This window comes from Athene cunicularia, assembly GCF_003259725.1.
Source record: "Athene cunicularia isolate RWA chromosome 17 unlocalized genomic scaffold, athCun1 chr17_part1, whole genome shotgun sequence".
Taxonomy (NCBI): domain Eukaryota; kingdom Metazoa; phylum Chordata; class Aves; order Strigiformes; family Strigidae; genus Athene; species Athene cunicularia.
The window spans coordinates 4,114,725-4,140,954 of record NW_020799122.1 but is presented as its reverse complement, the minus strand read 5'-3'; the positions used below and the strand labels follow the sequence as shown (position 1 = coordinate 4,140,954).

Sequence of the window (26,230 nt, the reverse complement as noted above, 5' to 3'; positions counted from 1 at the left end):
AACTGTTGTACCCAACAGCTTCCATCAGGAGATGGATCAGGGCCTGAGCCCATGGGATGCGGATCTCCCTCTGGTCCCACTGAGCCTGTGTCTGATGGTGTGCCAAGAAACAGGCTGACCTTACAATCAGATAAAGTTTAACAAAGTTTTTAAAGGTGCAGTAATGCTGGTTGATTGGTAATAGGTCTGGTGAGATATTGTTTTGTCAAAACAGTTTTGTCAGAAAAAACAGTTTCAATAAAACTATTTGTGTGTATGCATACATATGAAATCATACTGATTTCAGTGAAGTTTCCCCTGGAAAACAAAGTTAAACTTTGTTCATTCAAGAAAAATTCTACCATAAAAATTTCTCTTTTTTTTTTTACTAAGTTTAAAAATGTTATTTCAAATGTTCTATGTTTGATCATTTTAAAGTTATTTCATGACATCTGTACTGACGTGTCATGCAATACAAACTCAGTTAAATAAATGCTCTATTGTTTCAGTTTCCAACTCATTAAGGGCTGCTGCTACTTACTATGGACTGAAAACATCTCTTCTTTCCTGGAGACACTCTGGAGATACAAGAGGCACCACTACTGACATGTCGGGAGATAATGAGCACTACAAACAATACGAAAATGAAAAAGTGTAAGAACAATATTTTGCAACGAAGTCACCATTCTTTCCTGAAACAAAGGTCATGCCAAAATGGATCTCTCCTGTGAACTGCCATTTCACAGCGAACACCTTACTTTCCATGAAAAGTTTCCCACTAAATGGTAGCCCAAGTTGCAGTTGGATATATCAAAGATACGCAGGTGGTTCTTCATATTCCTTGGTGGGTTTGGTTGCTTGTTTTCCTTGCAAATCCCCAAGCTAGGACAGGTTTGCCAACTAATGCAGGGATCCTCCTCCAGCGCTGCAGACAGTCCCGAGCCAGGCCCCTTTCCGTCGCTTCACGCTTGGTTCCCAACCCTCCAGCTCTAACCTTTCCACTGATCTCGGTGGGACAGACCTACGTGCCCCAGGGGACGGTCTGTACCCTGGCTGTGGTGAGCGGGGTTGTCCCCGGCGTCGGAGGAGGGTGACACACTGCAGAGCCAGGTCCCCCCGACGCTGGCGGCAGCGGCTGCCGGCTGGGCTGCTATTGCCTCCAACACTGCCTGGGGTTTGTTCTCCACACGGGAGCGACCACCATGTTACAGGAACAGCATCGCTCAGGTTAATGCACGCAGGAAAAGGTTTCAGGCAGGGAAAACTGGGAGCTTGTTTATCCAAGTTGTCATGGTATTGAATTGGTTGCAATTATTTTAATTCAAATACTAGGTTGGTTTTGATAATGCAAGTCTCAAACAATAGGAGAAACACAGATGAAACCCAACCCCATTAAAAAAAAAAATTAAGCTCTTAATTAGGTGTATATTACATTTCCTCATAGTAAATTCTGAAAATATATTACTAAGGATCTGTCTAGGGGAAGATTTTTTTTTAAGGGCAGAATTTAAAAAAAATATAGGAACTAAAAATAACTCCATTGTTAATGGAAAAGAAAAATAATTAATTTCAGTAAGAATCAGACAGCCTAGATCATCAGCTTTCAAATCCTATGGGAAACTATCTGCAAAGACTTGAGCGCCTCCTGCCACTGGGCCAAACACCCTTGTGACTGCAAAACGAGCCAAAGACACTCAGCAACTCAGAGGAGGAACTCAGTACCTCACGGCAACACAGCATCACACTCTCAGCTCTTAGCAATTTAAAAAAAAAAAAAAAAAAGGGAATTCTTTTCTACAGCGAACTGTGGGTAATGTGTTACTGCCACTACAGAGGTAAGACATGGACAGAGACATGTCAGCTGTACGAGATGCACATCCAAACACTCTGAAATGATGATCTTTGAAAGACAGATTTTTTAAAAGACAAATATATAAGTGCCTAGCTAATAAAACCTCGGCCGATGGGCAGTAAGCGACTGGCAGCTGAGTGCGGATGCAGTTAGAAGTGCAAAACATGGAGTGCCAACAACAGGCTGGCCCTGCGCTTCCCAGCAAAGGGACATCACCCAGACACCACATGTCCCAGCCCACGAGCTCCCATCCTGGCTCTTGGAGGCAATGAAAATCGTGTGCTGGGGCTGAGGAGTCTTCCAGGACCACTCAACTATGTGAAAAATAAAAGCTGGTGCAATCTGCACCACGGGGCCTCCAGCAAGCTGCTAATAGAGACCACAGGAATGTGAATTTTAGGGCTACCCTGCAGTAAAGAGGCAGCCTTAGGGGCTGGTACTGGGAGAAGGAAAGGCATAACTTTCTGTTAAACTCTGTACATTTTTTCTTTACAATAAGAAGTTAAGAATTTACAATAAAATTTCTGCCCCTCAGATTACAAATTTTATATAATTATAGAACAGGTGTTTTCCTAAAACTGGATTATAAAAGAAAAAAACCCTACTGTTCTACACACACACAAAAAAAGAGAGGTTGGAAAAAGACCTCTCGAAACATTACTGAGAAAATAACAACGTGCTGCATCAAGAAATTTTATCTACCTGTATGTCTCCAAAATCTGTACAAAACAGGAAAAAAGGGGGCTGGGGTGAAAAGAGAAAGAAGAGAGAAAACAAATCAAAAAATGAACACACCGAACATGACAGAGCACCAGACACACGACAGACTGGACTGTAGCACCTGTAGGTATAAAGTCCAATATATTTAAATAAAGTCTCAGATTTTTACTTGCTTTGTTGTTATTGTTTTGTTTTCTTTTTTTTTTTTTTAATCTGATTCAAACCACATTAGAAGTCTGCATTTCTGCAGGTCTGCATAATGCAGCTTTGCTTTTGTTATTTTTTTATTAAGTTTGAAATGACCAATGGTGTTTAATAAATAAAGTACTTGTATATACATGAAATTAGGGACAGTGAAAACACGAGTGTATTGCAGTAGTGCAGGTCAAAACATTAGGCTGGACTCAAAAAATCGCAAGCCTTCAAAAATGGGCTCTTTTTTTTTTTTTTTTTCTTCCTCTCCTTTTTCTTTTTATTGAGGTAAGCATTTCAGTGCCTGGAAACCTGCACCCTGCATGACACAGAAGTAGCATTCCATTTCTAGGAGCTCACTACTGAAACAATAAGGAGAGAAAAAAAACCCAACCCAAACACACACATCATCCCTCTTCAATTCCTCTCCCAGCTCAGCCTCAGCTGGAGCTCAAGTGCTCCTTTATTTTAAGCCCAGACTGAGGTGCTTGTGATGGAGAAAATACTTAAGCATGTGTCTAATAATGTGCACATGACCCGCCTTGGTCACTCTGCAGTCCAGCTGAGAATATTCAGCCAAAACCTGTTTTCAATTAAACTAAAAACTTTCAGAGAGAGTGTCCATTTCCTGGAAATTATCTATTTGATGTTAAAAATAACATTCCCAAGAAACTTGAGTGTCCCTCGCTCCCTTCTTCCCAACACATCCCCGAGAAAAACTAAAATTTTGAGTGGAAAAACAAGAAATGCAACCACTTATATTGCTCATGTGCTTAAAGTTAAATTCATGCTTAAATACCTTCCTGAATGGGTGCCTATGCCTCTACCAAGATTTAAAAAAAAGCATGTTAGCAATCCACAGTACATGAGAATTTTTTTGTTTTTTGTTTTTATGTAAAAAGATCATAGCATCTGACATTTTTATCACACTGTAGACTTCGAGATTAAGAATACTAGTGCTAATAACAAATACACCAACTAGTTCAAAAGCTAACATCTTTCAGATACAGTACCATTTTACAGAGATTTCTTTTAAAAAAGATTATTTTTTTTTTACCTTGTGTGAGCCAGGCAGGCTTCTTAAAAGAGAACATTCTGGGGAGAGGGAAGGGGCAGGAGGGAAATGTACTACAAACCCTGCAGAACTTTCTATTTATCTCCTGCTAAGAGTTCAAATTCTTCCATTTTCAACCAATCTTCTTCAGTTAAAAAGTATTTTAGAGACTTTATGCAAAGGGAACTATTTGTCATAAAGTCTAGTCACACACACACACGCACACGCAAAGATCTTTGACCTATTAAAAGAGCCCCCCCCCCAAAATGGAAGATACCTTTTATAACACTGAATTAAAAAATAAAATAAAAAAAGTCAGAGAAAGGAGACAAAAAAAAAAACCTGACCACCGTGGAACAAGAGCAGTATATTAACGAGAGAAAGGAACACTGCAGAGCATTGGTGAGGGTGATGTCCATTTTGTGTGTAAGTGTCCGTAACTCATTCCGAATCGCTGCTGTCTGAGCTGGAGCCGCTGGAGCTGCTGCTCCCAGACTCCGAGGAGCTGCTGCTGCTGAGCCGGGAAGGGCCTCCGGAGGGAGCCGAGCCGGATTTCTCTGCGGGGAAGAAGGCAGCGATGTGGTTAGTTGCAAGGAACGGAAATAGAGAAAGCTTGCCCACAGCTTTCATCCTCCCCGGCTTCATTCACAATTTCATTTTGCCTGGGCAGCTTATTTACCCGCAGCTTTGGCTTGCTGCAACAACGCCTGTCCTGTCAGTGGGCAGGCAGCAAGGTTTGTCAGGCTGCAGGTGACTGTGGAAGTTTGGGATCCGCACAGGAGCCCTACGGGAGGGCAACGTCCTCCGCAGCCCTACGGTGCTCAGGTGAGATGGTGCAGAGCACTGGGGGAGCTGTGTCCACAGCCCCGCAGACTCCAGTGCAACCTCTGAACACAAGAAAACCCTGTCTGACTTGTGAGAAGCTGGAAGAAGCTTAGTTTGCACTTGTCAAAAGCTGTTTGTAAACCAGAAAGTGTTCATGAAGAGGATGCCTCCAACAACTCGAGTGGGATGCCCTGTGCGGCACAGCTGGGCCTTTTCTCTGCCCCTTCCTCCTGCTGTTGCCCAGAGACAGAACTTGCCTCACTGTGCAGGTACAAGCCAGAGAAAATGAGAACCTTCTGGAACAACCTACTGCACATGTGTAAAAAAGACTCTATAAAGGCAACACCCACGTGTGTCTTTATCAACCCACCACCTACAGACCTGGCTACCCTATGACAACCTGGGATCCAAAGGGTGGTGAATCCCCTTTTGCTCTCTCCCTGTCCTATTTTCTCTTTCCTGTTTTTACTCTCTCTCATATATATTCACATATATTGGTTTTGTACTAATTGAATTGCCATCAGTTGACTGTTGATGGGTTATTAGGAAAACAGTCTCATTGCCGAAGTGCCTTTATTCCTCCCCAGAATGGTTATCAGTTGATTGTTGCCAAATTCTTTCCGTTCACTCACTAAATTGGTCAGTTAATAAAGTCACCAGCACAACTGTTCCTCTGAGTCACTGTTGTGACTCTTCCACCAGCACGCAGGCTCTCAGGGAATTCAAAAGATTCACCCACCTTGTAACCCACCGCATGGGACAAGACAGCACTGGAAGAATCTTTTGTAGCATCTTTCATGCTACTGCACTATGTGGGGTCTTAAGCTTTTTTAAATCCCGCAATGGAGAAAAATCATCTGTTAGATGCTCCGTGCTGCTGGTCTATACACACAGTCCTGCACAAGCTAACACCAAGGGGAAGATCCTCCTCCCTCTGAAAGATGCATTGCCTCCAAAACATCTCACATTGACCACCGAGGGGAGCTTCTACCCAAACAGGGACTAAAGCAGCCCCCACACAGTAGCTCAGCGCCCCGCAGTAACTCGCTGTGCCCCAACACTACTGACAAACTGGGGTAACTGTCAGAGATGATCCCAAGGCTGCAAGAAGGCAGTAGTTTTGCCTCAGTCTATCTACATCTACATATTCAACTCTTTGGGAATTGTTAGCATAGTAAAAGCAAAGCCATTACCTTTCTTTGCAGGTTTCTTGTTGTTGTTTAACTGCCCACTGACATCCTGTAACCGTTTTTCTAGTTCTTTCTTCTTTTCCTGAGCTAACTCTTCTTTTGACTTTGCTGCTTGCTTTTTTCCACTTGCAGCTGTGGAGGAGGAATGCACAATTTCTGAAACTGCATGGTTGCAGGAGAAAAAAAAGAGTGGACATCACTATTTTACAGGGCATGTAAATCTGTGCAACCACTTCTGCAGTGACACTGCTAAGATCAAGTGACCACACAGCAACTACACATCCCAGATAAAGAGGATAATTTATGAAGTTGTCTAGATCATCCAATCACCACAATCCTGTAACATGCACTTTTTAAGAGAGATCTTCTGGAAAGTATTTTAGAAGATAGAAATATCCATGTAATAATCTTGTAGTTACAGGTTACTTACCAGCCAGTTATATGGTCAATAGTTACACATTTGTAATTACAGAATTGTTACATGGGTTTTCTGCCCTGTAAAATAAAGTGTCCCATTAAAGGCTGTCAGAAGTAAGCATCTGCCATTAAAACTTAAGATACCTCATGCAAGAATCTACTGTGCTTTATGTTGCTTGAAATATACAACAAAAAAAAAAAAGGACAAATTAAAATCCAGCTGAGGCAAAGGCTGGCAGACAACAGGAATGTAGCTGCATCAGTTAAGATGGAAGTGGTGAGAAGTACCAGTAACACTCATACTTCTGAACAGAAGAAATATCCCTCCAAAGAAGGAGTAATTGAACACAGGTGTTGGCCAGTATTAGAAGCTCAGACACAGGCCAGATATTTTGCCTGATCCAGCAAGGAAATACCTACATTTCTGTGCACTGTTCTAAAGCAATGATTTAAAAAAAAAAAAAGGAATCTGGAAAGCACAGTCCTAAGAGGATGTGCTGCTGAACACTAAGCACTGCAACAGACAGCAGACAGCACAAGAGTCCAGCTGGGGTCAGGCACGCCAGCCTGCCAGCCCAGGGCATACCAGTCTCAGGATCTGTAGTTATCTGCGTTACTCTACGCTTTGGTTCCAAAAAAAAAGGATGCTTCTTGCTCCTAACCACTCTGGAAAATCTTTTCCTGAGCTATTCCAACAGTGAAGGACTCGGGGTGGGGGTATCAAAGCAGTGTATTAAAAAGCAAAAAGAAGGGTCAAAGTCTGAGCTTTGCTTAGGCCTACCTGAAAATCCTGTAGTGAAGAAATGGAGGTGCTCTGCAAGAGTTGCGAGTAGCTATTGTGTTATACTCTTAGGGGGACAACTCCCTCTTTACGGACAAGCAGATGGACAGAGCCAGGACCACTTCAGGTAAGTGATCCTATTGCTATTCAGCTGGAGCTAAACTCTCAAGGGGCCATAAGAATCACTCTCTGTGGATGAGGCACAGAGAAAAGTCCGTCCCATACTGAACCGTACACTTGGCAGCGCATTAACATTAATCCTCTGATCTGATATAGACTTAGGGCAGTATGGTGATCAGGCCATCTAGAAAGAGCAGTTTTAGGGTGAATATACAACTCAAGACACTTACACACAGAATCCACAGGTTGCCCAGGTAACTTTCTGCAAGTTATTTATTCCCTTGATGTCTTGGGTCCCAATCATGCTTTTTGTTTTGTTTTGTTAGCATCTAATTAGATGCTAAACTAGTCAGGATAAGAAACTGATCCTTCCAGATGCACCTAACACCCAACACAACGAGACTGAAACCTTTATAGTGCCTTCTAGATTCTAGATAAGTAATAAAGGTATCACACGAGTCTTGTAGAGGAACACAATAGTCCTCCAGGTCTCCAAGGCATGACATCATGGGGAGAAAGAACAGAAAAAATAGAAAGTTTCTGTATATTTTCATGGGAGAGAAGAACCTCTTAAAAATCCCTGCTATCATATACCAAACTTCTGGGTAAGAGAATCCCAACACACATGCCCTGACTCCAAAGCTGAGCCCAAGAGCCGATGGGGGAACATGTGCCCCCGGAGGTAACTTACAAAATGGTTTCCTCTGTTTTTTCTGTAAACAAGATTTCACGTATCTCTCCAGTTCTCGTAAAGTTGTGGGCTTCAATGTTTCAAAATCTATTTCTATCTCGTCGGGATTGGAGTCTCTGAGGGAAGGTTCCCGTGACTGGATGATGTGCACCACCCTGCCCAGCTTCTCCCCGGGCAGGCGGTTGATGTCCAAGCTGAGTTGTCGTTTCTCATCGTAAGTCATGGGCAGACCTTCCTCCTCCTCATCTGAATCGTAGGTTGCAGATGCCTGTTTGCCTCCTTTCTTGGGCTGCCTAGGGGGGGGTTGGCAAGCATGAAAACATTCATGGATATATAGAAGCAATTAGCTATTTTTTTTTTCTACCCCCCTTATAACAATCATCCCAATGCTCTCGGCTTTGAATCTCTAGCCAGACAGCTTGAAGAGCACCACAACTTCTGAAAAAGTGCAGAAGTCTGAGATCAGCTGTTCTACTCCCATTATATTTTAGTGCTGTGAGGCATGACAACAAGCCCATGTAGCAGCAGGGGGGCAGCAATGAAATGGCACATTCTTGCTGGCTGTGCAAAAGGCAAAAAGCAAAACCTTATCTGAGAGTGATCAGGCAGGGATTCTAAGAGAGCTGGACAGTGGAAATATGGTTCCACTGCCAGCTCTAACTTAAAGACTCCCTGGAGTTGTCTGGGACTGGAGACACTATTCAAGTATTTAACTGCTCTGACAACTGAGCTTCACCAGGAATTCAACAGGGACAGAACTGGGCTGGAAGCTCTTGGCATTCCCCGTAAGACAACTTGCAGAAGTCAAGCTCTCACCTGTTAGCTGTGGTTGTGCTGTTTGCTTTCTTAGCTGGGGCTTTCTTCTGTTGGGTTTGTTTTGGTGGTTGAGCCACCTTGGGTTTTTTCTCCTCCTCAGTTTTGACTTTGTGCTTTTCTTTTTCCTTTTCTTTATCTTTCTTTTTCTTCTCTTTTTCCTTCTTTTCTTTTTTTTTCTTTGGTTTGTTCACTGGTGCTTGTGACAATGCAGCTAGCTGCTCATGGACGGCCTTTAGCTGAGGGAGAACAGTGTAAAAATTAATCAGACTTCAAGGTAAGATAACTGATGCCTCCACATACCCTTCCTCTACATCCCAACATATAAGTATATCCCAAAGTCACTGATCTAGCAGTCTAGTGACTGAACTCAGGAGACTTTGCTTGATTTTAAATTCTTTTAAAAAATGTAGTAACTACACAGAAGCTGACTCAAATGAAAACATCTTCTTGTTTTATAGGGGCAGATATAAATTAAGCTTAATAGCTCCATCTAGAGTGCTGACAACTTGGCCTCTGGAATCCTAGGTTCACTTCTTGGCACTCCTACTAGCATGCTTTGAGACACCAGATAAGCTATTTCATTAATGCTTCATTGTATTACGGCAGCATATGTAAGCACTGTAGCATCTGGCATTGTGTATCCGCATAGTAAGAAAGGCTATGGCTTAAGTGTTTGCAACCACAGCATCAAAACACCTCACTTCTACAGATGGGGTACAGGGGGACAATATCCCACAGGAAGCTTGAGATAGATTTTGTTATGCCTGAGCTCTCATACAAAACGGGTGTCTGTTCTTCCCAGAGCCCTAGTATTGTCCACATCCTCATTCACACTCTGGGATCCCAGAAGGAAGCCAGAGCATCAGCACCAAGAACGGCTGTCTTGAAGAAAATTAACATGACATCAAACAGGCACTTGCTTCACCGCTGAGCATTTTTCCCCTTTAGCTGGCAGAAGTGGAGACTGCTTTGCTGCAGCCCAGCCTCGATGGGATTTTTAAGAACAAAATGAAACTCTTCCTCCTATGCCCTTTCTACTGCACAGAGACACACAGCGTGGCTGTTGCAATACCTGTTCCTGGAGCTCTGCCAGCCGAGTCGCTCGCTCTTCTTCTGAGTCCGAGCTATCCGAGTCGGAAGAGCTCTCCTCACTGCTGTGACTGCTCTCTGTGCTTTTGCTCACCACGGGTGCTGTTGGTGGAGGTGGAGGCGGGGCCTCTGCAGGCTCATCGGGCATCTTGGCGAACCTCATCTCAAAGACATCCTACAAAAAGGGGGGGGAAACTGGTGACAAAAGGAGCCTCAGTCGCAAAGACCTCACTCTGGGCTTTTAAACACACAGACACAGACCATGGGTCAGGGTCTTACTGCACTACACAAGGTGCTGTACAAGTAAATAAAAACGATGGGCATATTTTGTAAGGCCATGAAAATTCTCCCATTGCTTTATATAGCAATGAATATAAAGTTTTAGGAGCAAACGAGGCATTGGGCCATGCCATGTGAAGAGCATAACAGTTCTGCAGCAGAGAACATGGCTCTTCCCAAGGGCTGGAAGAATCAACGAATCTCCCTTGTTGGTGCCAAGAGCAGATCCACAGTTGGATCTATGAACAGACACCTCAACCAAACATACTCTGCAAGACGCATTTGCCAACACCTTTACCTGAAGCTTCCTGGCCATCGCTACCACTTCGTGGTCTGGAGGATTGTACTTGTAACAATTAGAGAACATTAACCGAATATCTGCTGCAAAACCTTGTGCATCCTGGTATTCCCGACTGTCCATTTTTTTCTGCAAACAAACAAGCCAAAGGGAAAGGGGAGAAAAAGCCATAAGCAGAAGGCATTTATAGCAACTGCATGGAGGACACGTGCATCTTGGAGACAGCTCAGAACAGCCTCAAAAAAATCACATTTGTCTAAGAGAACAGTAGTTTGATCTGGCTTTTTGGTTCTTAAATAACATTCAGAGTTTCTGCTTTCTAAAACAAACAAGCAAACACCAGGCAACCGAAGAAGTTGATATTGCTCCTTAACAGTTTAAACACTTTAAGATTCTAAATTTGGGTTGTTTTCTTTTTCTAAGTAGCGCTATGTAAATTTGTCAGGGTCCACATTTTACTAGAAGATAAAGTAATTTAGAAAAAGGGTTTGCTAGATCAGAAACTAATGTTAACAGGGATCATGGACAGGAAGGGCAGGAGTCAACAACCAACCAAGCTACAATTACAGGCGTACCTTAATCGTATATATCTACATGCTGCTTGTGTATTTTTTTCCCTGTAAATCTGAAAGGGCAAAAAAGATCATAAACATCCAACTCTGACTTCTTGCTAACACAGGGCATGAATTTTGTTTGGCAATTCCTATAGCAAGGTAGGCATTTACAGCGCATTTACAACACCTATGCTTGATTTAAAAGTCCAACTGATAGCAAATGGATACAGAATTCACCTTTTATGAACCTATTCATAACGTTATTTCCTAGTGTAGTGAAGATAAGCTATCGGGAGCTAAATATTTGCAGCTTGTTCCTTTCTCTTATTTTTCAGCTCTCACTTTCATCCGTTTCTCTTGCTGTTTGGGACTGAATGACTTGAATTTAGAGAACAGTTTTTAGCATTCCTAGAACTTAATTGATTTTATGCATATATTACTACTATGTATAAAACCTTAGCTCCAATTACTCCTACCAAAAGGAAAAAGCAGCTAACACTAGATTTCATTTGCATTTAAAAGACCTGGGTTTAAAGAAATTCTCTATTTGTCAAGTGTTTGCAGGCCTCCCTTTTGTATGTCTTGTGTGCACCTGTATCCGCCAGTGAAGGGAAGGGACTGACTGGCAGTCAGGATGCAAACGTGACCAGGGAAGATAGATCCTCCATCCGAGCAGAAAGCAGGGCTGGAAGCCCTAACACAAGCAAAATTCTCATTTGTTCAATGGAAGCTACAGGTATTTTACAGCTACACAGTAGACCTTGTAACTATGTCAAAACACTACAATGAGTCCTAAAACTTTTGTTGTTCTCAATAGGGCAGAATTTCACCTCCAGGGATGCAGTTTCAGAGGGACCTGCAACGCAGGGTGGTGACATTCCTGCAGCCTTACTCCTTGCACTGCTGCAGCCAGACATCTATCAAACTTTTGTCACAAAACCTCATTCCCTTGGTGAATAAATTAAGAGACAGCCTGAGCCACAGCACAAAGACAGAAAGGGAAATAGGTTTGTGCTTCTGCTGTCTGAAGGAGAGCTAGCCTTGTCTGAAAAATGTCTCAAGGCCAATTTGAAAGTAAAACATATGTTCAAACAAAAGGGCCCATTTATTTTAAAATACATCTTACTGCATGAAAGGTCTTTTTGATGCACTTACATTTGTTTGGCACACTCAATGGCTGATTACTGCCTATGAAATACATTCCAGTGTCTGAGGCTTCACTTTCATCCAAACCCAATAGTTTCCTAGCCCAACAGTTTTAATCCGTGGATTTTTGTCTTATGTTGTTTTCTTGTAAAGAATAATTAACAGAAAAAAAATACTTTCAATTGGTGGACTGGAATATCTTTGGTTACAAATTCACTGTGAGATATCCAGCTGCTTAAAAAAAAGTTATGACATTTACAACTGCAAATCAGAAGTCAAAGACAAGCAGGACTGGTAGAGATGCTGGGAGGCCAGCTAGTCCATTCTCTGCCCCCCACAGTATCTACCACAGCAATCTCATTTTTCCCTCAGCAATCAGTTAAACTCTTTAATATTCTTTAATATTCAGAAATTTGTTTCCTAATGTCTAATGTGTCTCTTCCTCTAAGGTAAGCCTCATCCTGCCCACAGAGGATGCAAAGAAAACTCTGTTCCCTCTCTTCCTACAGCAATCTTTTACGTGTTGGAAGATCTAACATGTCCCCTTTCCATCACATCTTCTCCAAAGCTAAACTGGACATCAGTCTGTCCTCAAAGCACATGCCTTGGGCATGGCATCAGGGCAGGTGCTGACAAGGGCCACACAGGTCCAGCAACGTCAGCAGAGAAAATGCCATCTCTGCCAGCTACTGAGGACTCAGCCTGATTTCTGGAGGTCTACTTGCACCTTACAGAAACTGCCTCAACAAGAGCATGTGCTTTGTGAAACTGCGTTTGTACTCTAAAATAGATGCAACTAAAGAAATCTTTAAAAATTCCCCCAAAGAACGTCTCCTCGCTTTCAAGATCCTTAACTCAGCTGCTCTGAAACCCCAGCAATCTATGCAAGAAAACTGACCAGTGAGTGTAGTTAGATCCCTGGAGGTAGCGTTTTATTCCAAAAGTAAACACCTTGTATAAATCCTCTCACATAGCAAGGGCTCTTGCTCATTTGCCACTGAGTAAACCAAAGGCAGAGACATCCCCCCTTGCTGCTGCTGTGACTCAAAGCGAGAGGTGTTCCGGGTTCCCCCAGCTCCATGATGGGCCCAGCACCCTGCCTCCCCACCCCAAAGCTCCCCAACATCAGAAGGGGACATGAGCGCACTGCAAGCAGGCCCCGTCTGCCTGTGGACAGGGCAGCTGAAGAACAGGGCTGCTACAGCTTCATGGCAAAGCGTTTCACCTACCACAGGGAAATTAGGGCTGCTGCCTCTTAGTTTTTAAAGCATAACCCATGCCTCTGCCTCCCTCTCTCCTCATCCTTTCCTCTCTACTCCAAGTATTTCTGCTTTTTCCCCCCTCTCTGATGACTATCAAAGAACTGACCTGGAGATGAGCTCACTGATCCATCCCTTTGGCTCTTCCCACTCTCAGTCCTGGCACAGCACTCCAGCACACCCCTCTGCTCCTGGCTGCAACAAGCTCAGCTACAGCCCCTCACCTCTCACCTGTCACTGGCACAGTCACAACAGCCAACCTGCCTCCTCCACCACAGAGAAAATCTCCAAATCCTTCTGAAGCACACCTCTGCTGGGTGCACAGCCTGAAAAAAAAGGCTCCTGGACATGAAGAATATTCTCTGAAGAAAATCAAACTTCACATAAGCAGAGAACCGAAGTGACAAGCAGCCAGGTATTGGGGAATCTATCACAGTGGCAGCAATGTTCATGTTTTACTTTCTCACATAATTCCTTCAAGATTAGTTTGAAGGCCACCAGTTGTGCTGCTTTACCCCAGACATTGTCATTTGTTTTAGATTTCATTCTGCACCTTTCAGAGCCACAGAGAAAGCCCCTGACACTGGAGAATTACACTGCCTGCAAATGGCAGGTTTCTGTTCCACGCAGTTAAAGTATTATAGACTGCATCTCAGTCACACTATGATCTACAGGCCAAGAGCAATGATAATAAAACACTTCATAAAAAAACAATACCAGACAGCACTTCAAACAAGTTTATTAACAAAAATACTACCACATGGAAAGACAAATCCAGAGTCTTTACATACAAAAGACTCCACTGGGTCTGCCATTAACTTATCTCCAGTTTTCTGCCCTACACTAGTAAGGTACAAAGGGAGAGTATCACCTGCACTTGTAGAAAAAGGGCAGAGGTGTACACTTTTTAAAAGAACAAAGTTAGGACTACAAAGAGATTTAAGTGCGAAGAAGTCACCAACCCAAGAAATCACAGCTTTGCACCTAGATTTTGCAGAATACAGTACAAAATCTCTTGCAGTAAGAAGCCACCTAACCACACGTTTGAGAGTTTGAGACTCTTTGAGAGAGTCAAGATTTTACTCTCTCCATCTCTAATCTTACTGCATTCACCCAGGGCTTGATCTGCCAGGCTGCCGGTATCCCTGGAGACCCACAGCATCCCTAGGAAGTCAAGAGAGTGTGCCTGAGCTGAGAATAGGTCTGAAAGGACTAAGTTTACCAACAGTCCTGCTAAAGTCAGCACAGTAACTGAATAAGTTCATCTAGGACATGATCACCTAACTACTTGTATTCACCAGACTAGTAGAGAAAAGGTTATCCATCGTACTTCATCACTCATGGGATTACAGAAAGAACCGTTGCACTGAGCAAGAGATGCTTCTTCCCATCTCAGCCATTTCTGCACACCAGACATACTCTGAAACGCCTTTAAAGCTATTGGCCAGTTTATAGACTCTTAGAACAGATTTTGACATGCAGCCTATGATAAGCATGGGCAAATGTAACTGTATGCACAGTAAACAGAGCATCATATAGGAAGGTTCCTGATGCCACTTAAGTACTGCACCTCTGATCTGACTTACAGAAAAACACCAGAAAGCCCATGTGCAACCTGTTCCTGCTCCCAGCCCACTCACTGGCATCAGAGGAGCAAGGTTGGACCCACTCAGCGGAGGTGGTGGTGACCCCTGGAAGGGAGCAGACCAGAGCGCACAAGCAACCCTGCTTTCAGCAGGAGGCAGCCTTCTGACCAACGTAAATTATCCATTAACCTATGATACAAGCCATGAGGATGGACCTCCGAGCTGGTGGAGAAGAAAAACTCCAACGCAAAGTGAAGTCAGCAGACCTTGACAGCAAGTAATCTAATTAAAACAATGTACAAGATTTAAGTAGGCCTTCAGTACCAGGCACCCAGCATCAGTGGGATGGTGATGCACTGCAGTACCAAAACTGAGGGGAGCTTCTTCCTTCCTCATCCATGCTCAAGAGCAAGAGGAAATGGAAACTTACCCAAAAAAACACTGGGACCTTCCTCTATCAGCAGAACATTAGAGCCAGGCACCAGTGCTCCAGCCTCACAGACTACCATGTTCAACCTAGACCTTTCTCCTGCTTTTACCACTGTGTTTCTGGGTCCCTCTTCTTGCCTGCAGCTCAATTCACCCTTTATCTTACTCTCTTCTCCTGCTAGGAAATTGCTGCAGGCCTTTAACACAGCTCGGCTTAATTGCAAGTCAAAAATATTGCACATTGCACTGGCTTTTGTGAACAAAGCAAGGGCACTGCAAGCTCAGGAGCAGAATGGTCTCCAGGCCGAGCTCCACCAGACCTTGCTCACAGTGCTTCTGCCAGCTCAGAGACGGTCTTTTCTGTACAAACCCAATCAATAATAATAATTAGTACTTAGATAGTGCCTTCCAGATATCTGTCCTCACAACAGCCCTGTGAGGTAGGTTAAGTATTATTATCTCAATTTTATGGCTGGGAAAACCACAGCACAGAGCTGTGGGGAAACTGACCCAAAACCATAACATCAGAATAGCAATTAAAACTCAGACACTGGTAACGCCTGGTCTAATCCTCAGTGCACAGACCATGACAACTATTTTCTCACCACTAAATAATGCAACTAAAATATTCATAAAAATATTGCAGCTGTAGTAAGAACTCCTGCAGCAGCATGGCTGGATGGCATGGCACATTAGAGCATGACACACTAATTCCAGGTAGTACGTAGGATTTGCCAAGGAACATGAAAGGAATCATGAATGCAGCTGCCCTTTTGTCACCTGGGCATTTAGATAATCCCAGGCATTGTCTCAGCTGGCAGCAAAATACTTCTTGGCATGCTAGTGAAAGCCAGCAGAAATACCTTAACGTCCTGCACATGGAAGAAAGTCTCACCTCCACCAACACCAATTCCAATGGCTGGCTCACAAGCAGAAGATGGGGACTAGAAAAACACTGCTTAGCTCCATGGACATTTAGGAGGGATTCAGAAAACCTCCAGTCTACTGGGAAAAAACACCTTGAACATTGGACCATACTAAGCTAAGCTCTTGAAGAGCCAAGCATGAACCACACAAGCATCACATTATTTCCTCCCCTCCCCGAGCACCAGACGATCATCACGTTCCAGTTGGAATTGCTCAGCGTAAGCCTATCTGGACCACACATCATGCCAACAAGCAGGCAGGCAGCAGTTTCTGGAAATGGGATACTATCAATTGAATCCTATGAAATACAGCACCTCTTCTTCTCAGAGTGCAACACAATCCCAAGGACATAAGTTTAAATAGCTGGACTATCCACAAAGAGGAGAGGATGCCATTGTACAGTCTGCTTTGCAGGGCAGAAAAAAAAAAAAACACAAAACAGATGTCCCAGCTTACAGGGAAAAAAAGAGAGGACAAGGAAACAAAATATAAAAATATCCAGATGATATCCAAACAGGTTCAGGTTTCTACCCGTGTCCCTTCCCCCTCCCCCAGAAGAAGCCAGTCCTCTGCAACCAGAGGGCTGTGACACCCTGCAAAAGAGGTGGTAAATGTGGACGTACTTTAACAGTACTGAGATCCATGGGGTGTTTGATAATATCATGATAGTCATGTAATTCCAAGGCCTCTGCATCAACAGGCTTGTAAAAGGGCCATGCATAGGCTGCATGCTTCTTCGAGAGCATCTCCTTGAGAATGCTGTCACAGTACTTGAGGTGCTCAGAGAGTTTGCCCTTCTTCCCTGCGTGCTGGGGGACCTCTCCATCTTCAAGGTCTTTCTTTGGTGGTTTGATGGGCCGGCCGCCGCTCTCCCGTCGCGCGATGATTTTGGCCTGCTTGGGGTCCGAGAGGGGCGTGGGTGACTCGCTTCGGCTGGCAGTGATCGCCGAGGTGGTGGGGGTTGTTGTGTCTGCTTTCCGCTTCACTCCCTTTTTCTGAAACAGCAGATGGACAGATGTCGTAAGTACCTGCCCAGCTCTCGGGCAATGTTAGCAGAAACCTAGCACAGTTCATCCTTATTTTTGAGATGTGCCTGTCCTCTGACAGAAAACACAATTACTTCACTGGGATAAATGGGACTTGTGACTAGAGGCTTCAACACACAATTCAGCGACTACAACACGATGTATTACTACATGTCACCTGAGCCACAGTAACCAGTCATTTGCACGTCTCCAACCCAACCCCAAACGTGATGCAAAATGTGTTAGCTCTATGTATTTCACTGAGATTTAAACTAAGGACTCTTACCTCATGTTTGCCAAAGGAAAGGAGTGCGCCCAGTCGATTACTGCAGCTCAGCTGATGCATCGTGACTTAGTAAGTGTCAGTAACTTAACCACATGTCTGAGTCCCCAGTGGCAGGATCAGGCTATAAGTTCTGAACCAAAGCATATTAATCACCAAAGACCCATGAGCCCTCGCTCCCTTGTATTTAGTGGGTGTGCTAAGATAGATTGCTTATTATGGACAAGAGCAAGAATTTAATGATTTTGCCTTAAGCAAATAAAACCTCTCTCAAATTCAAGCTGTGACTGTCCAGTTAGCTCTCTCTTATGCTCCTATGAAAGATTTATTTCTCTGGAGAGAGAGAGAAGGGGGGAAGAAAGTTCCTCGTGGAAATCTAAGGGAAATCTGAAGTAAATCCCAACAGAATTAATTTTGCAGCCTCTATTTGGCAAACTGACTACTGGCTTCATCCTTTTAAAATTACTTTGATTCTCAGAAGCAAGTTATTTGGACAGAAACTGAAGTATGAGACAGGCTTCTGAGGAGGACAGCTTAGCTGCAAGAAGATTTGATTTACAATTTCGCTAGTAATTCCCAAACTATAGGGTTAAATAAGTAAAACAATTCTGTGGCTTTGCTGGTCCATGCAACCTCACATTAGAGAGCACCAATACTGTTGTGGTTAATTCCCCAGTTTAGAAAAAAACCCAGCCTTCTCTGAGCTATGCTTTCATAATTTTTAAAGCAATACACAGCTTGCTAGGAAAATTCCAATTATTTAGAGCAATGTTTTCATTTACCCATAAATTAACACAGTAAATAGCAAAACACCAATGACAACTCCCAGAAGATTGCTCAGTAAGGAAGACAGAACTAATGCACCCAAAACCTGCAGGGAATAGTCTCCTCCAACTGGAGTGACAGGCTTGTCTTGAACTGGTTTATGGCAGAGAGGAACATTCCTAGTGCTGGAGTCTGCAAACCTTAAAGGAATAGTCCCACTAAAATCAGGGGCTCAGTTAGAGGGAAGAGATGTTTTGGGCTATATGGTGCAAAACGGGGGAAACCTTCTGGTTCATGAGCATCAGCACTGTCTAAGGCTATGGTCAGAGAGCTTGTAACGGAGCTGGAGTAATTACAGTGGACATCACCTCAGCTGGGGTGCGATATAACTGGCAAAACTTTTCTCAACCCTCTCAAAGTCGACAGCAAGCACTTGTCTGAGCACACCCCAAAGGGATAATGATGGCCAGAGAGGCAAGGAGTCAAATGTGAAGAGAAGGAATGCACATAACCAGCAGTGAGGGGATGAAAATAAAGCACTGCTTAGCAATACTGCCTTCTGAAGAGAAAGGGGTTGGGTTCTCCATTTACCTTGACTACCGGTGGCGTAGGAGGCACCACGGGCATGATCGGAGCAGCAGGCGGAGGGGGAGCAGCGGCGGGAGGGGCAGTGACAGGCGGGACATTAGCAGTGATGGTTGGCACAGGGGTGGCAGCAATGACGGGCGTCTGAGACACGGCTGGAGGGACGTTCTGGAACGGGGCCGGCGGGGAGACGGAAGACACGGCCACGGCTTGCTGCGCTCCTTTCAAACGACAAAGTGAAAACGCACTGCAATGTACTGATGGTTACAAGTGCTGACAAGACATTGGGAACAAAGTGACACTGGTGCTGCTGGACTGTGCCATCAAGGGCTTGGCAAAAGGCTCCCAGTCCAGGGCCACAGGAAGAGCACAAAGGACACGGTGTGATTTGCTTGGTGCTATTACCCCAAGGGTCAACAAAAAATGAGAAATCACTGACCTAAGTCCTTGTACCATGAGCTTTAGGCCAGCCACAAGCAAGCAAAATACTTCAAGCTTTGCACATGGGGTGTGTGTTGCTCTGGGACAGTCTTCACCCTTCTCATGCTCTCAGAGCTACCCTGTGCTCAGCAAAAGAGCAGGAGCTCAAGGAGAGGGAACGGAGATGGCTCTTCTGGACAGCTGCCATCCTGCACAGACCTCAACCTGGGAGTGTTTTTACTATGTGTGACAAATGGTAACAACCACTCCCCTACTGCCAGTTAAACACCCAAGAGTCCAAAGCACTTCAGATTTTCCAGAAAAGTTATACACCAAAGAAACAGAGCTGGGAGTAGGGCCCAAGTCTCCTGATAGTCTGACCAATGTCTCTTATGCTAGACCTGCACTTGTAAAGAACTGCTTCGTAGTGTAAAGTTAAGGGGGACAAATCTAGTAACTAATAACCAAAGTAGCAATACTCCTCTAAGTTTCTATACCAGCTTTTATCAAAGTATGCTGAAAAGAAACATCACAAATCTGGCTGAGCTTGAAGCTGTAACTCCATTTGGCACCTGAGATGTGGGAAAACAAAGAGGAACAGTTTACCTTCCCAGAGCAACAACTAGACCTTGTTTACAGAAAAAAAAAATTGGAACAGTTTAATTCAGCCCCCATGAGCTTCTTTATGAACTGTTTTACTGCACTTAGAGACATTTTAGTCCTAAATCCACTTAAAATCAACTCTAGGTAAGTTGAACTAAACTTCTATTGATGTGCAATAGTCTACACAGTCTTTTTCAATGGCTTAAATCCTTTCTGTTGATCAAACGTTATGATGTTGCAACCGTGCGTGCAAAAGAAAAAATGTTATATGGGGTTTAGGGGATTGGCAAGATTTGAGTCCAAGTCTCTACTGTGTCAGATTTCTTCTGGGACCTTGGGTGAGCTGTATAAACCCAGGTCTATAAAGGCATCTTATGCTATGGTCTGTCACTTGCAGCAGACTGGCATGTCTAACTACCTTGCCTCTTCTTGCCTTGGTTTCTTCTTTGCATACAGGAAGCAACAGCATTGTCCTCCCTGACTGAAGCGCTGCATGGATGGGGAAGTCACAGATGGTAAGATGTTTGTACGACAAATGCAGAGTGGCCTAAAGACAGACAAGCCCTGAAACACTGGGTGAACATTATCTAGACATCTCATCCTTTCCTCTCTACTGCTTTAACCATTAAGACTACATCCTTCCTTCCCAGTCTCTTCACCATTTGCAACATCAGGCAGCTTGAAAGGTGGGTCAGGCCTCAGCAACAGGCTCACAACATTTAATGTCACTGGATCAGGTTAATACCTGCACTCTGCGTGCCTGCTGACGGCTTGCGACCTTTGCCTTTAGGAACTGGGGGTAATAATTCGACTTCCTCCTGAGGCATCTGGGCAACCTTCTGCAGAAATATCTTCTCCAGGGCTTGAGCCATGAGGACGATGTCATCTGTGGGCTGCAGAAAGAAGAATACAAGCCCATGCTGCATCATCCACATATTAGAAGCAGACAGGTTCAAGATCAGGCTTTGAAATCCCCAATGACACTGCCCTTCACGTATCCAAGCTCCAACAATAACCAGACTAGCTCTTCTCCATCCTTGCATGCTATCCTCCTACTCTTCTATTCTGGTCTAGCATGCAATCATTACAGCCTCTAAGTACGCTGCACCCAGAGAGTTAGCAGGACTCCCAGTAGGAGACTGAGAGCTAGCATCCCGTGCAACAGTGTGGACGCAGCAAACTGGAACAGATGAGCTGTCCTGCCCTGCTTGCCAGCAGGTCCAAGAGAAGAGTGTAAACACATACTCTGTGGCTCAAACTAATTAATTTGTTTATTTCGGCTTGTTCGCCAGTATGGGTCAATGATGACAAACCACTGCAGAAAACATTATACAAAGAATAGACGCTTTTAACAACCTAACAAAACATCAAACAAGCCAAACCCAAAATAATAAGCAGTCTAAAGGTGTGCAAGTATGGACGAGATATGGGCAGAGAAAGGAGTTATACTTCCTGAACCGCTCTCTGCTGCTAAGAGATAGTATTTATTACTAGACAGCCCGCATAACACACAGCACTAATACCCCACAGAACACCTGCAAAACACTGCGTAAACCGTAGCTCATCTCAAAGAATTCCGAACTGAAAATAAAAGGAGTAAAAACTTGCTACATAACCCCAGAACAGAAATCTACCTATAATTAAAAGGCACATTTGCCATTTTAACTAGTCTGGGGGAAGAAAGACACAGCACAAAGACAGCTTTGTGCATTTCAAGTAATGTGGTTGCAATTAGTGGCATTTCAAATCCTTGCAAGTAGGGCCCGGAGCGCAGTGGAGCTGGCCCTGTTCAAAACCTGCACTGTAACAGTTGTAGGCGGGGTGTTTTCTAGGCAGCGCCCCAGCTAAAGGCTTGTCTGGGCTCTTTACCTTGTTATAAATGTAACAATTTGTAAACATGGTGTTGAAATCCTGCATACATTCACTGGCACTCCAGTAATAGTTATGTTCCAGGCGCTTCTTGATCGTCCCCATGTCCATGGGGTTTTTTATTATTTTGTGATAATCCTGTTGGAGAAACAGGAAAGACATTACATCTCCTGATAGGCAGAGTGTTGTTCACACCTCCCTCTAGTCCCAGCTTTCTCCTCATTCCCCCTCCCAACAAACACATCCCCAGATTTTTGTGGAAATATCACCTTTGCTTTCATTTATTTTTCTATTTTGTAGCCTTTATCACTATTATGAACTTGACTACAAAGCAGGAGAACTCCTTCCACAACCACCAATCTTCCCCAGCTCCCCCAAATACATGCTTTAAACACACACACACAGAGAGCTACTTGGACATTACCTGTTTTTTGTAAGGACAGATGAACTGGGAAGGCACTAAGTAACATTTTAGAGGAAAAGATGCTTTCTGAGCCGCTCTCCCTGGAAGCTGTTTGCAGCTTTCACACCCCTCACAAGGCTGTAGGTGCCATTTTGGATTGTGCCACAGAGTGGGAGGGTACCACACTTGAGAGCTGGACTAATACCAGAGCGATGTGATTCGTGCTCACGTCGGACCAGGAGTTGGAGCAGCAGAGTCAGCACCAGCTTTGGCAAGGTGTTCAGTTTAACAGCGAACTGGCTGCAATTTGGGAAACAGCATTTCTGCCTTCCTTTTCTAAAGACTGCCCCTGGCACTTACAGAAGTTTATCAGTGCCAGCACTGGCTGACTGTGCTAAAAGCTTCGGTCTCTCTTTTATGGGCATTTCAGCCCTTAAAAGGCTTTCACATGTTAACCCAGTTTCTCTCTGGGCTGGACTCAGGCATCAGTAGAGGCTGTGATTAGCCTGGAGATGCTCTAGGTATGCAAGGTTATACACCATAATTTTCTCATTCTGGAGAAGAGCAGCAAGCCCCCCTCACTGCATGTGCACACGAAGCCACATACAGCCACTGGCCACTCTCTGAGCCCAACCCTCAAAGTGTGATCTGAGATACCAATATTTCCAGGCAAGGCACACTAGGACAAAAAGGCAATCCTGCTAGCTACTGGGCTTGTAGAGATTTAGGCCATGTGAAAAACAACTGTTCTTCCAACCAACTCCTCCTTTAAATTTTCTGATAACCTGACCTAAAACCACCTCAAAATGCCTCAATGAGAAACTAAATCCACAAAAAGATGACACAAAGGAGCACAGACCTAGAGAAATTTTATACAGGCATTAAGTGTTTTACTCTCTTGGCTAGTCCTTTAAATAGTACCCATCAACAACATTACAGCATTCAAAAAGACTCCTGATCCAGTCCATAAAACTGGGTTATAAGCTGCTGTAACTGGAGCACTCCTGACCTTACATCCCAGAACCACACTCTTGAATCCTACATACAACCCTTTTGCTCAAAGTAGCCCGAGTTAGTTTGCAATGGGCTGCCTGGCTGAGCAGACAGCAGAGTGGACGAGGGAGTAGTGGTGTCTGTACTTAAGTGAAGCAGGTGGGTAGGGGTACACCTCTATTGCTCAGTTTTTATACTTACAGGACCCCTTTGAAGAGGTGAAGGGTATCCTGGTTTCAGCTGGGATAGAGTTAATTTTCTTCCTAGTAGCTGGTAGTGTTGTGTTTTGGATTTAGTATGAGAATAATGTTGATAACACACAGATGTTTTTAGTGGTTGCTAAGTAGTGTTTATAATAACTTAAGGATTTTTCAGTGTCTCATGCCCTGCCAGGAAGAAGGCTGGAGGAGCACAAGAAGCTGGGAGGAGATACAGGCAGGAGAGCTGACACAAAGCAGTCAAAGGAATATTCCATACCATATGACATCATGCCCAGGATATAAACTGGGGTGAATTGGCCAGGAGGGGCAGATCACTGCTCAGGCACTGGCTGAGCACTGGTCAGCAGGTGGTGAGCAACTGTGTTGTGCATTATTGGTCTTCCTGGGGTTTTATTTCACTCTCTTTTTGTTAACTTCTTTTTTATTATTATTATTATTATTACTATTATTTTATTTTTATTTCAATTATTAAACTGTTCTTATCTCAACCCACAAGCTTTGTTTTCAATTCTCCTCCATCTCACTGTACAGGTGAGGGGAGGACTGAGCAAGTGGCTGCATGGTGCTTAATTGCTGGCTGGGGTTAAACCCCAAGAGTGTATGGCTCTGTTCCCTGGAAGAAAGCAGCTTAATAAACTTTGGTCATTTATAAACAACCAGGCTATATCTTATATTATCTGGTCTGAGACAGGGTATATATATCATCAGACAAAGGAGGCAGATGGGTAAATTAAACTGTTCTGTTCTTTCTACTTCTAGTACAGCATTTGAAAATATCTAGCTCCACAGTATCTTGGTAATCAGCTTCTCCTGTCTTCATCAACACTGAAGCCAACAGCAAATCCAGGAAAGTCTATTGAAAACACAAGTTACATTGACCCAATGCCAAATTGAGAGGAGAGGGGGCTTCAAGGCTCTCTCCAATTGGACAGACATGGCACAAGGGGTGAAAACATATAAAAATAAACAAAGGTAAGCTACAAAGCACTATGTTTCAGTTGCTCTAAGTCAGTTTTTGCCTGCATGCTCTTCTCTTCCCTCACTAAGTGAGAAGCATTTTTCTCCTTCAGACACCTGCACCTCTCCAGCTCTGAAACTCATCTTCTAAATTCAGTGAGTCCAAGAGCATTCAAGGAAATCCGCAAAAGCATTTTGATCCAGTGATCAGAAGACTGTTCTCACCAACACAAAGCCTTCTAAGAACAGAATAGAGAGCAGAAGATAATAGATACATACCGGCAAATTCAATTTAATTGCATCAACAGGTTGGTAGAAAGGCCAGGCAAACTGATGCTTCCACAAGGTCTTTACCACAACATTTTGCATATACTGCAATTGGTTGGTCTTCCGGCCAGGCTTATTAGGATTAGTGACCTCCGGAGGCGGCGGATTCACAGGGCCCTGAGGAGCCTGGATTGCTGATGTGACTGTCGACATTTTCCTGCTCTTGCTCTCACTCGCTGTCACAGCGGCAGCAACTGGGAGATTTTCTTTCTTCCTTTATGCTCCCTGAACGGGACTGACATCCCATTTCCAGGGTCCAACCATACAACCTAGATCAAACAAGAGGAAGAGGACAATGTATAAATACAGATCCTTACTTGAAGTAGGCATGTTAAGACACTTCTGCTGAGTGTCTGAACTCAGGCTCTTTAGCCCATCTGCTTCATTCCCTGTAACACACTTCATCTTGATGACAGGCACAGTTCAAGACCCAAGAGACAGTGGAACAGCAATTCCCAAATTCAAAGCCTGCACAGAGCCAGTAAGCTTCACAGGACTAGTTCTTGCTTTATCTAGCTCAGAGAGCATCTTCGTGCAAAGAAAACACATGGGGTAGCATAAGAATACAGTTAGGGAATACAGTTAGGAAGTAATGCAGAGACTCCCATGAATGTGCTGATCCAAGCTAGTAAATCCATAGCTTGCAGCTCCATCTAAACTTAACTGCATTGTCTCTAGACCCATGCCGGCTGGCACTGAGTCAGCTTACAAGTCTCTACACTGGTGCAACAGTTAGTCTAAAATCCCATAATCAAGAGCAGACAACAGCTGTCAGAGGCCCTCGATCCAGAGAAATGAAGGAAGGGGCAGAGGGAGGCATGGTGAACAGTTGAGAATGAAAGGTAGCACTAGAAACATCCTAACTCAGTGATCTGCACTTTGAATCTTGTAATTGTCTTACTGTGTCCCTTGCTACACGTACCTGACTGGGCCCTCAGTTTCATACAGAAGTCTCAAGATAGAGGTCTGATATAAATAATAATTAATACTATATCCCATATCACTGTCACGCTCTCTCTTAAAGGCACACATGAAATACAGAAGAATACACAAATTGCTTATTGTATTCTTCTTTTCCCCCAGCAAACTGCAGGGGAAGAAAACGGTCGGGTATCACTGTGTCTTGTATACCATATGGTAAACAGCTTTGCTATGTCATCTTCCATAAACATTTGATATTTCAATTCACATCAGGACTGCAACTACTCTTCTCATGGCAAACAGACCACAATCACTTTCTAGAGGCAAATTATTTCAAGTATGTACAGAAAGCCACACAAATACTCTCACTGACATATGCTTCTTGGTTTCACAGAGAAACATGAGCAGAGACAAAAGCTGCAGTAATACAGGAAGGAGAGACATCCTAGGAAAAAACCCCAAAACCTCCTCTTTGATACATCCCTAGCCATCTTTACTGAGTGTCTGGACTAAATATAGAACATCAACTTACTCTCTGAGTTACTGATTAGATGACAGCAAAAAGTAAACACATACCTAATTTGGAGGAATTTTACAAAAATAGATGTGTACAAACAAACAGATCTGCAGCACAGAGGGATATTTAAACTAATC

At 43.8% G+C, this 26,230-nt stretch overlaps 1 protein-coding gene across 2 annotated transcripts; it reads right to left on the bottom strand.

The window, feature by feature from the left end:
- Nucleotides 1-3,623: 3,623 nt before the first annotated feature.
- On the bottom strand, nucleotides 3,624-24,920 carry BRD3 (bromodomain containing 3). 2 transcript variants are annotated; one of them, XM_026860187.1, is made up of 11 exons: nucleotides 24,608-24,920; nucleotides 21,755-21,892; nucleotides 20,631-20,778; nucleotides 18,869-19,083; nucleotides 16,828-17,199; nucleotides 10,304-10,432; nucleotides 9,710-9,901; nucleotides 8,638-8,873; nucleotides 7,822-8,114; nucleotides 5,816-5,974; nucleotides 3,624-4,354 (listed from the first exon to the last, which is right to left on the bottom strand). In XM_026860187.1, the coding sequence occupies exons 1-11, from the start codon at nucleotides 24,806-24,808 to the stop codon at nucleotides 4,239-4,241; spliced, it is 2,199 nt and encodes a 732-aa protein (XP_026715988.1). In that variant the 5' UTR covers nucleotides 24,809-24,920; the 3' UTR covers nucleotides 3,624-4,238. The 2 variants fall into 2 exon arrangements, with proteins under 2 accessions (XP_026715988.1, XP_026715989.1); XM_026860188.1 differs by having other exon boundaries at nucleotides 5,816-5,944.
- Nucleotides 24,921-26,230: the final 1,310 nt, after the last annotated feature.